This window comes from Ptychodera flava, chromosome 18 (assembly GCF_041260155.1).
Source record: "Ptychodera flava strain L36383 chromosome 18, AS_Pfla_20210202, whole genome shotgun sequence".
In the NCBI taxonomy this organism is placed as follows: Eukaryota; Metazoa; Hemichordata; class Enteropneusta; family Ptychoderidae; genus Ptychodera; species Ptychodera flava.
Genome location: NC_091945.1, coordinates 15,470,728 through 15,487,170, shown reverse-complemented (window position 1 = coordinate 15,487,170; position 16,443 = coordinate 15,470,728). Strand labels below are relative to the sequence as shown.

General features: G+C 38.9%; 1 protein-coding gene across 2 annotated transcripts in view; it reads right to left on the bottom strand.

The window, feature by feature from the left end:
* The window catches only part of LOC139116957 (dynein axonemal heavy chain 6-like), a 56,149-nt gene that overhangs the window by 17,749 nt on the left and 21,957 nt on the right, over window positions 1-16,443 (bottom strand). For both annotated transcript variants that reach the window (XM_070679708.1, XM_070679709.1), the window contains exons 26-48: window positions 16,164-16,435; window positions 15,706-15,918; window positions 15,313-15,498; window positions 14,394-14,590; window positions 13,628-13,811; window positions 12,954-13,178; window positions 12,229-12,450; window positions 11,547-11,694; window positions 10,804-10,961; window positions 10,348-10,479; window positions 9,700-9,871; window positions 8,730-9,025; window positions 8,256-8,335; window positions 7,431-7,662; window positions 6,680-6,981; window positions 6,343-6,409; window positions 5,567-5,721; window positions 4,757-4,937; window positions 4,076-4,311; window positions 2,691-2,853; window positions 2,504-2,586; window positions 1,164-1,401; window positions 402-704 (exon numbers count right to left, since the gene is read on the bottom strand). In XM_070679708.1, coding sequence (XP_070535809.1) covers window positions 402-704; window positions 1,164-1,401; window positions 2,504-2,586; window positions 2,691-2,853; window positions 4,076-4,311; window positions 4,757-4,937; window positions 5,567-5,721; window positions 6,343-6,409; window positions 6,680-6,981; window positions 7,431-7,662; window positions 8,256-8,335; window positions 8,730-9,025; window positions 9,700-9,871; window positions 10,348-10,479; window positions 10,804-10,961; window positions 11,547-11,694; window positions 12,229-12,450; window positions 12,954-13,178; window positions 13,628-13,811; window positions 14,394-14,590; window positions 15,313-15,498; window positions 15,706-15,918; window positions 16,164-16,435 — 4,445 coding nt within the window. The remainder of the gene's footprint in view (window positions 1-401; window positions 705-1,163; window positions 1,402-2,503; window positions 2,587-2,690; window positions 2,854-4,075; window positions 4,312-4,756; window positions 4,938-5,566; window positions 5,722-6,342; window positions 6,410-6,679; window positions 6,982-7,430; window positions 7,663-8,255; window positions 8,336-8,729; window positions 9,026-9,699; window positions 9,872-10,347; window positions 10,480-10,803; window positions 10,962-11,546; window positions 11,695-12,228; window positions 12,451-12,953; window positions 13,179-13,627; window positions 13,812-14,393; window positions 14,591-15,312; window positions 15,499-15,705; window positions 15,919-16,163; window positions 16,436-16,443) is intronic.

Genomic DNA, 16,443 nt, shown 5'->3' with positions numbered 1-16,443 from the left:
AGGGTTAATGTAAACCCTTCTATCATCAGAAGTAATCTTAATCGCATCGTTGTTCATGATAAGATTGGACTGAAAACAGAGTAGATAATAACTGCCTGTTCACCTACCCATGTAACTTTTTGGCCAGGTTGGTGAAATTTTACAGTATTTCATGCCTGCAGATGAGACAGTTACAGGTGGAAATCATTTCCAAATGTTGAATTTCTAAGATTAAAGGTGAGGTGTGCCAGCTATGCAAGGCATAATTATCAGGGCAGGTATTATCTTCCTCGGGCTGGCAACTTAATTTGCAAAGTTACCTGCCCGGCCAAATGAATTTCAAACACTGCTTCAATACACGGAATGAAATTGAGGTGCCGGGGCTTTTAAAACAAAAGGTGGGGGATGAATGGAAATCTGACCTGATCTTGCGGGTCAATCATGAGCGGCCATCTTCTCCCTCTGGTGACCAATATTGCATTCTCAGTAGACACAGTATCTCTTGGTAGACCGTCGGCATTCCACTGACGGATTTCAAAAGAGTCTGCGAGGACCTTGACCAGACTGAGGTCGTCACTGACGGGGATTTCCAGCTCTTTGCACCGGTCTGTCCATCTCTCAACCAGCTCGTTTCGATATGTACTAGTGAAGGCACCGTAGTAGGCAACACAAGCCGCCGCCACAAATACATTTCCGACAACATTTCCGATTTCTTTGTCATAGTCCTAGGAATGCACAAAAGGAAAACTATTGTGAAATTTCACTATTTGTTTTTTTTTCATGACCGTTAGAAAAGATCTGTGTTTTGATTAGAAAATGTGGGAAAAATTTACGTCCCTTCAAAAATGTCTCTATGAATGTTCATTGTCAGAAATTGAGTGTTGATGGATTTTTTGATCTTCGAGTTTACCTGTAAAATACATCTTTCAGAACATTTTATTCCATACACAAGACTATGCCAGCTGAACTTTATAGAATTATGAAAATTCATATGATAGTTATTAAAGCAGAAAATTTTTTAGGGAGACAAACTTGTGACAAGAGAGTGTCAATAAATGTGGTCCAACCAACAGTGAACCCCAAGAAACAAGATCTTTTATAATGGCCCTCTTATTCATTGATAATGTGCTACGGTAGAATACGTCAGTCAATGTACTGGGTTGAGAGCATCTTGTGGATTTTACCTTCACACTTTCTGCCCATCTGATTTGTTCATCTCCGAGGGCGAGCTGTAGCTTTCCGGCGCGTTTCAATCTTGCCGTTGTCTGCGACATCTTCTTCAGCAGTCTGTCCTTCTCATCCACGCTTTCATCGTACTGTGCCTGCAGTTCAGCAATCTTGCTTTCCACTGATGCAAGTTTGTCTTGTTTTTCTTTCAAGACGGCCATTGTGGCGGCCAGCTCAGCTTCAGCCGCCGCCAGCCTGTGAAAAGAGGCAACCAACGATCAAACAGTCAATAAAATGTAGAATTGACCTCTGTCTTCACTTAATACAAATATTTATTGGTACCCATGTTACTCACTGTATAATTGAAAAAAACCAGGTCGATATCAGACTTTGCATAATAAGGTCCTAGATGCCTGCCTTTAATTGACAGGAATTTTTTCTCAACTACTGTTTTAGATGTCAATTTTGCCATTTCAATTAGCTTGGCAATACTCTCCAAAATAATATGCTAAAATTAAGCAATAAAGCACACCCAGCGACGGAATACCAAGAGATTTTGACCAGTTCAGACATATATGCACGAGCCATAGCGAGTGCATATATGAAGTGAACTGGTCAAAATTGAGTGGTATACCGTCACTTGGTGTGATTTATTGCTATTATATCATAACAGTATATTGAAATTCTGCGATGAAATGTCAAGAAAGAATTTTTGCACTTGCCAAGAGCTGGTGCATGAGCCAACCGTGCTATATCGCGAATATACCACGGTTCTTTCAAGTCTTAACCAATCAGATCGCTGTATTTGCGCCATCAATACACTGGTATGATATAATACCCCCTTTGTAGAATATTTATAATGAGTCACCTATTAGCCTTGTGGTGACCTCTAAATAAGAAACTGTTATGATGTCATCACTTTTACCGGACAAAATTAAATATTCATGAAAACATGCATTGATATTTATAAGACATGAACAATGTACAGACTGGATATTACTAATCTCATTATGTAAAGTTTAATTTTGACCTGATTTTCCTACCACTTTGAATTTCATTGGCGGGAAAAAATATCCTTTGCACACAACTTTTCTCTTGAGTATTAATCCTTTGAGCGCTGTATTTTTTCCCACCAAAATTTTAGTGCAACATTTTACCAATTTTATGAAATTTTCTGTAATTTTTTTGATAATTTTGGGCCAAATGGACATAACATTTCATTGGCCACAATTTTTTTTCAAAATTTTGGCAAAAATCTGACAAAAATTGACTTAGGTATATTTTATATGGGCAACGAAAATTGACTTTGGCGCTCAAATGGTTAATTGTCAGATCTGTCTGAATAATAAAAGCTTACTTTTGTCTCTTTGGCTCAACTGTCCTGAATACTCTAGCGTAGAGATCCATAGCTCTGACCCACATACACATGGATTTACACGCCTGTGAAGAAACACATAAATGTCCTGTTATTTGACAGCCAAAAAGAAAAATGTATCATTTCTCCAATGTTATTCAAGCCATTTTTAACATCAATATATATATACCTTTGATGTTTTCTCAACAATTTCAGGCACAAATTTGGGATTGTCGATGTACTTTTTCAGCTTTCTCAGGACACTTTCTGGAATGTTGTCCTTGTCGTATTCCACAAGTCTCTTCAGGAAATTGGGATCACCAAGCAACGACTTGGCAGATGCCCAGTCAGGTCTGACAAAGAATGAAGCGATATGAAAGATCAATACGTCATCTGTTATAAACGCAAGGGGAGTATTTACAACCATAGCAAAAGTATAAAATCAAGAGTTTATTTAATGTCATGGAATAACGTTTTCCATTCATGTAACACATTGGCATCGTATCTTACCTTTGCCCCTACAACACTATGTATGAAACATTTTACCCTGTACATACTTTTTCTTTCTGCTGGTCCAACTTTTTCCCATAGAAAAAGCATATGGTTGTACCATCTTGAGGAGGAGAGAGGGGGTAAAATCTGTCCTAGCGATACAAGCGTCTCTGCCTCATAAAGTACTCTACTCTAGGCCTGCTAAAACTTTCGTCAGTGAATAGAATTTGCACCCCTCCAGTCTTTCCATTAGCCTATTCCTCAGATTTTCAAGCACTTCATCCATCTTTACAATGGGAATAGGGTTAAATCATGGAGCTGTTCAAGATACAGTAATTTGTAAGAGTTCTTTTTGCTTCTGGAATTTAATTATCACTTCATAGTCTCCTTTATATCATGCTCTTAAACCTTTCAAGATTCCCTGTCTTTTTTTATAACTTCCTTTGTTTTACAAGGCATTTGCATAATCATTATCTTCAAAATCATTTTACACCAGAGTTTTGTATTATCAACTTATCCCATAGGAAGGGTGAATCAATGTATTGGGAATCAGGGTTAAAGGAATAACACGCCCACTATAAAATTGACCCTCTTTCTCCAGGCTAGCCCTGGCTCCCAACAGCGCGGAGTTCTAGGCAGCGTTTGTGTACTGTGACGCTTCTATGGCCTCTCAGACCACCGCCATGGTGCCACCCGTAGAAAAAGCAGCGAGCGCGCTGCAATATGCCGCGCTCACTTTCTGAATGGGGAGAGCACCTGATAGGATGTACTAGTGCTTGAAAATTAAAAAAAATACTGTTGCTATTTCCTAATAAATACCTACTTTTACTCTAACACGTATACATATCTCTTACAATATCATTTCAGGTGCCCTTCCCCATTCGAAAAGTGAGCGCAGCATATTGCAGCGCGCTCGCCGTTTTTTCTATGGGTGGCACCATGGCGGCAGTGTAAGAGGCCATAGAAGCGTCACAGTACACAAACGAGGCCTCAAACTCCGCGCCCATGGAAGCCAGGGCTATCTCCAGGCTAGCTATACCAATAGATATACCCGGGCCCCCATATCTGACATTGAACACTCACTTGACATTGAGGATGATGCAGACAGCTTCCATGACAGTCATGACCATCTCTGGTGGTTTGGTGAATGCCTTGATTTCAGAAATATCACTCTTGTCCAGCGAATCCAGGGCTTTGTTTGCAGCTTCTAAAGCTGGCAGAGCTTCATCCAAGTCCCTTTGAGCATCGTCAGCTATCGCTTGGGTCTCCTCGGCTTTGACACGGGCCATGGCTTCATCCTCCATTACAACTTTACGTACCTGGCGGCAAATATCAAATATACTATTATAATGATATGAAATTTTTAACATTGACGTCCTAATAATACTTGGTGAAACACTATTAAATTTCAGTTTTTTATGGAATTCTTAAAATCTAGATATGAACCATTGAGCATCTGTTAATCGCTGAGAATACACAATCATATTAATGTACAAATTAAAATGAATGATCAAAATTCTAAATAAGTGAAAAAACATTACATAAACCATCTGTAATGAGTCTTTCAGAAAAGTTTTGAAAAATGTCAAATGTCTACAGCACAGTTTTTTTACCACTTCCTCTATGGAACTTCTACAGTGGTTCACCAACACTGGGGCAACTGTTCAGGCAGATTCCAAATCAGCAGATTGGGGCATTCAATTTCAACAGGCGTCAAAATCCAGTACTTTCAAATTATCCAAATTCTGAAATCAAAAGACTCACTTTATCAGCCTCCTCCTGATCAATAGCCAGTCTCTCCATGAGAGCGTCGGTGTCCTTGGACTTCTGTTCAAGTTCAGGTTTGAGGGCAGTCAAGGTGACCTCCATCTCAGCAACCAGAGTGTTCGTCTCAAGAATCTTGTCGAGACCGGTCTTGATGCGATTTCGGGCACTGACAAGTTGCCTTTAGGATGGAAGATGGACATTTGAAATTTTATTTGTCACATTTGATATGCATTTCCAGTCCTCAGTCCAGATCTAGGGGATATTGTATGGCCACATGCCTGGTCGAAGAGCAAGTGTATTTCACCTTTCTTATTTTTCCAGTTCATCAAATATTTTCAGTGTTTAATCCACCAATTTCTGACGTAGCAAATGCCTGTTAACTGTGTGTGAGCTCTCTTGGATGTTAGGATTTCGAACAGTTGAATCTAAACTTGTTTAATTTGTTCATATTTGATGTTGGTAAATGATGGGCAAAATTTTGTAAATATCCTCTTTGCAGAAGTTTTACAAGTACCAGTATGCTTATAAACTCTGTAGCATCCACTTTCCTGCATAAAGAGTTCAATCTAACAAACAGAGATATCTGGACTTAAAAGATTGGGCAAAGAGCAGAAATAGAGGCCACACTACACCATATGACAGTTTAGCATTATTCTAGGGGGTATCAAAAAGGCACCCTAAGACAAGCATAGTACTGCTAGGGGAAGATCAAAGTAACTTTGGAGAGGAAGTGCAGAGAAATTTAAAAACACCCTACAGATACACGATACCTTCCTACAGACACAAGATCCTCAGATATCAACTTACTTCTTCTTTTCTGAGAGCATGCTCAGATACAGATTAATCAGCTCCAAGTAGCTGGTTGGTGTGGTATAATAGCGACGGCGTAACTCAGCATAGAACTTTTCGGCCATGTCACTGACACTGGTGTGTATTTCCACGCACATTTCACATATTTTCGCCTGGAAAAAATTAATGAGTCAGTACAGTATTCACAGCTTGAAAATAAACTTTTTGCTGTGATGGACATATTTATATAATTTTTTGATATTGAATGGGAGTTTTGGAACGTAAATAATTTAGCAATGCTATTAATAATTACTGTTTATATTAATTAACGTATTGATAATGCCCAATGAATTCAGCTAATAAATATTCAACCCTTTGAGCGCCAAAGTCAATTTTTGTCGCCTTTATAAAATACACTCCAGTAAATTTTTTCAGATTTTTTGCCAAAATTTTGATTAAAAACTGTAGCCAACAAAATACGATGTCCATTTGGTCCAAAATTATCAAAACAATTACAGAAAAATTCATAATAATTTGTAAAATGTTGAACTAAAATTTTTGGTAGGAAAAATTCTCTCAGAAGAAAACTCTAGGTAAACACTAATTTTTTAATGTTTAAATTTCTTTATTAAAATCCTTACTTTAAACTGTTTCTTTTTTCATTTCTTGCAATTTGCCACCAATATTTCATTCAACTGATCTGAGATTTGGCAATGCTTTTTTTCTAATTCTTGCTGATATTCAAACACCACTATATAGAGATTAGTGCTGGGAATATTGAAACGAGAGCATACCTTGAGTTCATCAGCTCCGAGATCTACTTGTTCAAAGAATGACTGCGACACTGACTGCAAGGCCTCTCTGCAAGGCAATGAATGTAACATAAATAAGGCTTGTTTAAAGTTGTGACAAAATAACAGCTTAGCCTGTATAGCAGACAAGTATTGAGCATTCTGGCTGCTTCTTCTAGGCTGGGTCATTCTCAATGGATATGACAGTGTGGGGTGGTTTGATGGTAAAATGATGGGTGCGGTGATGACGATGATGATACTGCTAGAAATAGTAGTACTAGTCTTACTATAACTACTGCTACAACTACTGATATTATGATAACAAGAACACGTTACACACCTTGGCCATTCCGTGAACCAGTCAATCGTACAACAGTTCACGAGCGATGGGAACATACGACAGCGTGACCTGAACGCATCACCGACGGGACTCATGCAGAGTACGATATGCAAATTAGAACGGACGCGGTTGATGAAGTAGCTGTAGATTTCATCTCTGCTGCCCTCTGGGATTCCAGCCTCCTTGGCCTTGGGTCGCACTGACATGATAATCCTCTCATGTTCATCGGGTTCAAACAAGTTCGGCACTTCACCAGAGTTCAGAATATTGTTGATATCTTCCAAGAATTCTTCCACTACGATCTATAATAAACCAGAGACAGTAGAGTGAAATATTCAATTAATGCAGTATTTCTCTGATGAGAAATCAGCAATTTTGTAAAAATATAACAGTAGAAAGAATGACCTCAGGCAAATTTTTTAATCTCTCCCTTGTAGAAGTATAAATTTCTTGACCCTTTGACCGACATAGTTTACCCAATCCCATCGTTTTCAGTGTTAAGTGAGGACCAGTATACAGGGAATAGCTTGAAAAGCTTATTCTTACAAAAATATTCCATGGGAATACTATGGAATTACCATGGGACAAAAATCTGTCCCTTACTACTGCTATGGGATTTCTTCAAGACAATAGGATGTGCATGGGCCTGTGTTCAAAATTACCACTGAAGTCCCATGACAGGTCTAAGATGATTCCAATAGGATTCCTGCAGGATATTCTTATACGAATGAAGACAATATGATCATTATACCTGTGTGTCTGTGAACAAGAAGACTGTATTGTCTCCAGCCACTCCGGCCATTTCGTACAGTTTCTTCAGATCTTCGTGGAAGGCAGCGTAGTCGTAGCCACGGCTGAGCTCAATCTGGAAACACTTGTAGCCACACATGTGGGAAGCGAGACGGGTCAGGGACTGTTTGCCGGTACCACCGACGCCAACTAGCAAAGCATTGCCCCTCTCTTGACGGATCATGCGGGCAATTCTAAAAGAAAGATATGATGTGAGTCAAGTTTTTACTGATAAAATCTGTTGAGACTTTGGATTCAACAGTTACTCTTTATGGAGGAAGTATGATATTTGGAACACAGCAATTAACCCTTTGAGGGCTCTAATTTTTCCCGCCAAAATTTAAGTGCAAAATTTTACCAATTTTTATGAATTTTTCTGTAACTTTTTGATAATTTTAGACCAAATGGACATCACGTTTCATTGGCTACAGTTTTTATCAAAATTTTAGCAAAAATCTGAAAAAAAAACCTGACTTGGGTATATTTATAAAGGGGACAAAAATTGACTTTGGCGCTCAAAGGGTTAATATGTGCTATTTAGTTTACAACAGTACGGAAAAACTGTGGGTTATATGCACCCATGTCTCACAAGCCTTATAACTGAGATATCACCAGATATTCTACGGATCAAATCACAAACCTGCCACAGACCCAAATGGATAACTTTTACGAGACAAAGTTATTAATTTTCATACGAAAAGAGATTTCAAATTTCAAAACACATGGACTGATTTCAATGGTTTTTTTTTAAAGTACTCAGCTTCACTCAATTGTGACTGTGTCTCACCTTGCAACATGCTGTATGGCATCCAGGAAAAACACCAGCTTCATCTCTTTTGATGAACTCATATTGAAGTCGTCCAGGTACTGATTTTGTGAAGAAAGAAACAATGAAACAACACAGAATTATAAATGTCATTCTTTTACAACTTAAGGTATAGACAAATAACACCAAACAAAAAGTGATAAAAATGTTATTTATGTAATTTTTTTCCATGAAATTGCATTAGTTTGAACACAAAGATTTCCCCCTTTCATTTTATTTTCCTCATACAGATAATGCAGGGATGGCGGCCATTTTAAAATTGAAATTTTGGTAAATATTTGGAAATTGTTTCTCTTGTACCAAAATTTGCGCGGTCACCCCCGATATTTATTCTTGATTTTGAAAGTGAATGGTTGAAAGATTCCTTGAGGAAAGTTTGAGCAAAAGTTCAAGGCTTTCATATTCGAGGCAAAAACTGCCTTAAAAAGAACTTACATCAACGAGTACAGACTTCAGTTTCTCCAGATTGGGAATGTCTTCGTACATTTTATCCGACTCGTCGGCGCCGATCTTCATGAAGTCTCCAAAGATGATTGGCTCTTTCACAAAAGTCTCCGGGTCCACCGTCTGGCTGAAGTGCTTGCCGGCCATCTCGGCCAGGATTTCGTTGAAGTAGGTCTTGTCCTCGAGGTTGATCAACCTGTCGTGGAAGACTCTCTGGGACTCGTGGCAGAAGAGACGGAACATCTGGACTTGGTCACGAATGCTGCTTGGGTCACCTTGTAGGATACCTTGGGAAGGCGGGCAGAGGAGGTTTACATATTAAAACATGAAGCAAACATAATGAAGCATACCTTTTCACCCCAAATTCTCTGTAAACAGGTCCAAACACACCATTGAAAACAATGGGTTTGGGCTAAACCATGTTGTTGAAAGGATTCAAATCAAGGTATGCTCACAAAACCTGAAGCCAATGTGTTTAATTTAAAGGTAAAATTCACCTCGAAAATTGAGGTCATAAACTTTTGCTTGCTCTTTGTTCAAAGAAAAATTTAAAATATTCTAGTTCATGATCAGGAATAAAATCAGGGGTAACCATGCAAAGTTTTGGATCAAAAAAGAAAATAACCTTCAATGTAAGTGTTAAAAATTTCAAATGGCTGTTGTTTTCTGTGTTAACTTCATGCGAAACTATTAAATTTTTGATTTGATATTCACAAGTTAACCAGATGCTGAAAACTTTTTCTCAGCAGCTGTCAAAATAGGTTCAAAACAAGCTTAGCGCAGCAAAGAAATGTGAGATTTAGAGAATCAAAATATCAGTCTGGCTGAGAGGTACTAGGTGTGTTCTATCTTAACCCTTACTCACTCCCATCGGGACAATTAGCTGACGTTCAGTTGGTTTGCTGTGACTATCTAGCTGATGATTTTCCTTTTTGTTGTGCCCTGATGGATCTATACTCACCTTGTACACACTTGGACAGATCTCTCAGGTTGAAAACATAATGAGATTTGGCCGGTGTTGGAAGCAGATCTGTACTCATTCGTCCATAGATCTCCACAGCTGCACCGACGATGGCTTCCCCGCACTGTCGGACAGCCTGTGGGAAATCTACCAGGAAACCTGAGATGATGGACTGAAAGGGGGAAAAAGGAGGAATTTCATTATTAAATTGCAATTTACTGAACAATTGATAGCTTAATCATAGCTACATCAAGAAAGCTGAAAAAGTAGTTTCTGTACATCTTTTGAAAAAATTGTCATCTTGAAAATTTGGATTTGCCTGAACCTATACAAAGTTGAAATAAAATGTAGTTTTTCAAACTTTCCACAATCACTGAGTCTATGATTCACAATAAAAGAGATCCCTGGATTAGATTAAGATTGTAAACCTATGCTAATGCCACCTCAAAATTTTCAAAAAGTCAAATGTGACAAAAATGAGTAAGTTTTTGACCTAAGTGAGATAATTGAAATTTTTAATTGCAATAATGCTGGAATCAATATCATCTTCAGAAATTCTGTATCTTCCTTCAGGATTTGAATGAAATCTTTCAGACAAAAGACAAAGGAATACAAAAAAAAAAGATGAGATTTCATAAGCAGACTAACCTTGAAGATGTGTTTCAAGCTGTATTCAGAGGCACTAGGGATACACAACATGGCAAAGTGTCTGATCATACGAGGTGTGACTGGATTACGACCACCACCAGGGGGCGCACATGCAGCAGATAAAGTCACATCCTGTGAACAGAGAAGTATAGCATGTTGAGTAAGTCAAGAAACTTGTCAGGTTTTGACTGCATGAATCTAGTTGTGTTCCTTGTCCTCCATTGCTCTATCCATGCCCACTACTGTAGCTGACTATTTTTTCTAATGTCTGTGGCATGACTGCAGCTTTAATATGAAAATTTGTATGGATAATGTACAACAAATACAAGACATGTCAAGCCATGTTGGTCAATTTCCTCATACACCAAGATGATGACCCAAGGTGTAAGTGATGGGCTGTACTGAAATCTGCACGCAGGACAATTAAGTGATTGCTAAATGAGTGTGAAATCTTACATGTATTTCTTTCCAGAAGAGTTTTTCTCTGTCATAAAGTCCACCAAAGTCTTGGAACTGCCTCAGCAGTTCAATGGGTGGCTGGGAACCATAGGTGTCCAGTTTGGGCATGTTCAAATCATCAACAAAGATGATGATACGCTTTCCAGCCGGTGCACCTGAGCAAATAGATTTCAAAATAATTTTTTTAGCAAATAGAAACAGTCCATAGATCATATCTCCAATGATGCCGGAGGAAATACTGATACTCATTCTTTACACATGCACCACAGACTTTAAGTCTTTCACCCCCAGTTCCCTTTGCAGAGGTCTGGTTTTCCCACTAAAAACAATGGGATTGGGTGAAACCATGGTGATGAAAGGGTTTTAAGTCATTGAATAAGTTGCTCGACTCATCATCAATACAACGAATCTGCAGTGTCGTAATTGACAACCAGGATAGGTGCAACATATCTGTTCTTCCAGACACACTCTCTGCAACCCTTCCACCCCATTTTTCAGAATACAGGGGTCCAACTTTGCCAACATAAAATTATAGAGTAATCCCAAAATTTGTTAAGAAAGAATAAATAGACATTAAAATCTGACTCCATATAATCAAATTTCCTGATAATTATACTACAGGATGTATTGTATTAGAAACTAAACAGAAAGGTCTGTTTAATTATAATTATCTTATTTCTGGCCGTCTGCATGTGGAAGTTAAAAAACCCTACTGAAAGGCAAAATATTTTTATACTCACCGAGAATATTTTTTCTCTTTTTCTCTAGTTTTCCTTCAATCATTTCCTGTGTTCTGTTACTGCTTGTCTGGGCTGAGAAGTTGATGAACACCGGTACATAGTTTTCTTTGTCTTGGATGTTGTTCAGCAGACCACGGGCAATCACAGACTGATGAAATAAAATGCAAAATATGTTAATTCTTCGTGACAATTTAGGAGATAAATTAAGTACAAACTGTCTAGCTGACAGAAATATATCAACTTGGCTCTTACTATTTCTCTGAGTGATTTTTTTAGACTTGAACATGAATCTGTTATAGTAAATTAATGGTAACATTGATCTTATCCATAAATTGAATACTGCTTATGAAGATGATTTCATTTTAAAAGATACAAGTTTTATTTTAAAAGCTGAGCTAAGTTATACATGGCTTTTAAATTACAATACAACTGACAATTACAATTACAACTGACAAACAGTATGTTTTATGCTGAAAGTTGTCTGGACTCCATGAACAGACAATCACTCAGAGCAAAGTGAATTTTTCGTTCCAGTTTTCTTGAATATGGGTCACCCTGTCCATCATAAGAAACAATGGGGAGACTAAATTGTATTGTTAAAAAGGCACACTAGTGAAAGAGGTACTACATCATGACGCACAATGAGGTAAAATAACTGGGAGAGATGATGATTTTCATCTACCTTGCCAACACCAGTGGTACCAGTGAAAAGCACTGATCTCTTGACACTCAGCAACTTCTCCATCAGGTAGCCATATCTGACTGTGTCCACTGTGGGTACCAACATGTCGAAGAAAGGTATCTCCTTGTTGTACTTGAACGCTGGGATGATCCTCTCCCACAGATCCATACGCTTGGTGTCAAAGTCCATGTAGCAGCTCCACAGATCACCGCCTGTTGGAAGCTGAAACGACCAATGGCGAAACATGGCATTATGATTTGAAATCAGCGATAAGGATGCGTGCTCTGAATGCATTACACGTCTTTATATCTAAGCATTTTCAACTGTATGTGATTGAGCACAAGTTGTTATGGTAACAGGCAATGGAATCGACCTATCCTGTCAATGAACTCTCACTTTACATCATCAAAGCTGATGATGTTGACAGCCTGTTATCATGGCAACAGAATTCCAGGAGGCAATTTTGCGAACAAAATGTTTAACAGATAGAGATAAGATTTCATTCTCACAGAAAAAAAGGGGCAGACCCTTGTCTCATAATATCCCCTCAATTTGGATGAGCTTGGTCTCAATCCAATTGGGTATGAACAAATGCCAATACACTTTGTAGATCAAATATCATTTTCATTCGTTGCCTGTGAGAAAACCAACACTCTTAACCGAAAGGTATTTCTGGAAGACGGGTCAATTCAATTTGCCTGGGAGTACAGGGGTGGACAGCTCACCTTGGCATCGCCGTTGTCTTCAAACTGATTCCTGACAAAAGTGTCAAACTTATCGAAGCAGCTCTCCACGATGTTGCCGCCGATGGACCAGAGATAGCAGAAGACAAAGGCGGTGCAGATCAGAGGGTGGAGTTTGTTGGTGTCCATCTTGAAGTCGGGCGATTTCTTGCCGAAGATGATGGCATCCATCAGGTCACACAGGATAGCGACCTTGCCGATTTCAACCTGAAATGTGGGGGCAAAGGTGAAATTGTAAATGATGTTTGCTATAAGTGATAGTTTCGATTTTCAGAAGTTGAGTGATTACATTTTCTTATGGAACAAAGTGAGTGAGTCAGAAGATAAAATGTGGCATAACAACACTGGACTTTCTTTGATTTCAAAAGATTAAACAACACAAAATTCAGCCCCTATAATGTTAATTCTCTTAATGGCAGGAAGATGATCATGGGAAATATTTTTGACACAAATCTCTGATAGAGTGACAATTAAACTACAAATTGAATTTGCATGAAAATCTCCAAGCCATGGCTGCACACAAGACCTTGAGATAACCTCTGCCCAGTGGCTACATAGTGGCTACGATGCATGATGGTTATAAAGTGTCAACTATCTGACAAGACCGCGCATGTCCCATTGTCAGTCTCAGCATAGATGGTTGAGATCTGTCTCACCTGGTTGATAGCCTGTGTCAGTTTCTTGGACACAAATGTCAAGCCATCCTGTACGTACTGCTCAAAGAGATCTAATATGAACTGGTAGGTTTCCTCCTTGAGACGTCCTTCGTGTTTCTTGATCCAAGTCTGTACGTAGGGCATCCACTTCAGGTCATCAGGGTCGATGTACACCATACCACATCTGATGCAGAAAAAGCACATCACTTAGTTGTTTATTTTAACTGACATTTCATTTTTTTCTCCACAAAATTGAGTGTTCCATGTTCTTGACAGCTATTAAAGTGCTAGAAGTGATAATCTAAAAATACTTTTGCTGGTGGGAGATGTGCCACTGATCAGCTGGAAATTTCACTCTATAGATAGAAGCAACTTTTTTCATTTCCTTTTCCTTTTATACAGGTCCAGCCTCATCATCAAAAGCATTAGGTCCAGACTGAGCTGCGATGGTGAAAGAGCTCGGATTTGAGAAAAAAATTAATTAATGAGGGTGGTTCTGTCAGAAAGACGTTTTGAACATGGCAGTGGTATGAAGTTGTGGGGAAAACATGTTCTGTCACAGTGCTTTTTTATGGTCAATCTTGTACAGGTTTCACTAGATAACAACTCTCTATCGTTTCATTCGCACACTCACACAACTTTCCTTAATACACTTTGCATCATGGAATACATTTAGTAGTAGATGTGTGTTACAGAACCGATAGGTTACACTGTGCAGAAAACCCCTGAAATGTACTACAAATTGAATTAGTACATTTTCACTCACCGACTGACTGTGGCAGGAGACGCTACAGCCAGATCCTGCACTTCAAATACCATGTGAATGGTAGGGTTGAGTTTGATACGCTCACTGTTGGCAAGGCATAACATTTTGTTATCATCCAGCACAGTGTTCATGTTCTCGATCCACAGAGCATCCACAGGGCCATCGCATATCACCCATTTGTGGTCTTCAGATGTGTCCTGAGAGGAAGAGAGGAACAGAGAGAAAGTCTGGTCAACCAAATGTTGTCTTTGAAGTAGTTTATCCGAGCTTTAACCCTTAGAGAGCCAAGGTCAATTTTTGTCGCCTTTATAAAATACATGCCAGTCAATTTTTTTTCAGATTTCTGCTAAAATTTTGATAAATAACTGTAGCCAATGATATGTGATGTCCATTTGGTCCAAAATTATCAAAAAAATTACAGAAAAATTCATAACAATTGGTAAAATGTTGCACTAAAATTTTGGTGGGAAAAATTACAGCTCTCAAAGGGTTAAACAAGGTTTACTCTATTTGGCCATTTTTCAAGACCCCTACATGACCTGATATCCTGATATTTTCGGAGATATTTAGTATTCAAAATTTGATATTTTGCTATGAGAAAACTGCAAATTTTTCCTTAAAAATAGGGAGGAAATAGGACAGGGTGGCTAGTCCATAAAAATTTACTTAAATGGTTGGCAGTTGCAAAACTTCTACTTAGTGTGGTAGATTCACACCAACATGAACATCTGAATTTCAGGTCACATTACGAGCACAAAAATGGCTAATTTATTGGATTTTATGTGATCATTCCAAATTGATGTAGTGAGCAGTGAACCCTGACTGCCAAATATAAACATGTATTTGTACGACATTGTTAATAGAAATATCTATACAACACAAATATAATATTGCAATAATATGATAGAAAGTCACTTACATTGACAGCATGTCTGACAGTCAGAGCCATCAGTCCATCCTGCCACTCCAGAGTCAGTTTGTTGATTTCACCGTACAGCTCACCCATGGTAATGGACTTGGGGTTCAGTACAAATGTTTGTACTGGCAGATACTGTGGATCCTCATGACCAGCAGCATGGAGATTGGTCAGTGTGTCTCTCAGAATCTGTCAAAACAGACAAGAATTGACAGTGTTTGAATTAGAGATCTTCCCCGCCAACAGCACGGACGACAGAAAGTGTGTATTTCAAAATCTTTGTGAAACAGACATGAATTTAAAAAGAGACATTTGGAAAGAAATGTATATTGCACATGTGAACAAACAACTTTGAAATATGGTCATAGAGAATGTCAAACTGACTGCCATACTCACCTCATATACTGTAGTCTTGCCTCCACCAGTGGGACCAACCAACATGACGCCGTGTCTCACAATCATTGTCTCATACAACTGGATAACCTTTCTCACCATACTGTCCACAACCTGCAGGCCTCTGGTTCTCAGGCCTTCTTCAATGAACTCTTGCAGCACACCGTAGTCATGTTCCGGGATTTCAACACCGGGGAACAAGTCAGACAAGATGGCCTGGTTGAAGAGAAAACAAGTGGAAAAGAATTTTACACAACGTCAAGTGAGTATCCAGATGATAAAACAGTCTTAAACTATCTTATGATCTGTGATCTTCATGTACCATGGGGAAATAGACATAGCAGGGTACAAGCTTATGTGAGGGCTAATCCTGTACATACAGCAATTCATCATATTTACCCTGAATGCCCCTCAGTCTGGTTTCAAACACACTAATAAAAAATTACTGGCATAATTCTCACCTTGAACAATTGAGCATCATCGGTCAAGAACTTGGGCAGGTTGCTGTCTCGCAGCGCCCGGATCAGCACGACGTCCTCGCCGATGTCCGGGTTGTCACGTTTGAGGGATCCAGCCATCACCAACACGGACTTGACAGCTCGCATGCCAAAGTCGTAGTGGTCCTGCTGGGAGAGCTGTTCACTGCACAGCTTGTACATCTGTACCATCTTACGGGCTAGGTTCTTGGAGGATTCAAAACCCTCGGAGTAGAGAATCACCTCAGCAATCAAACCTGAATGT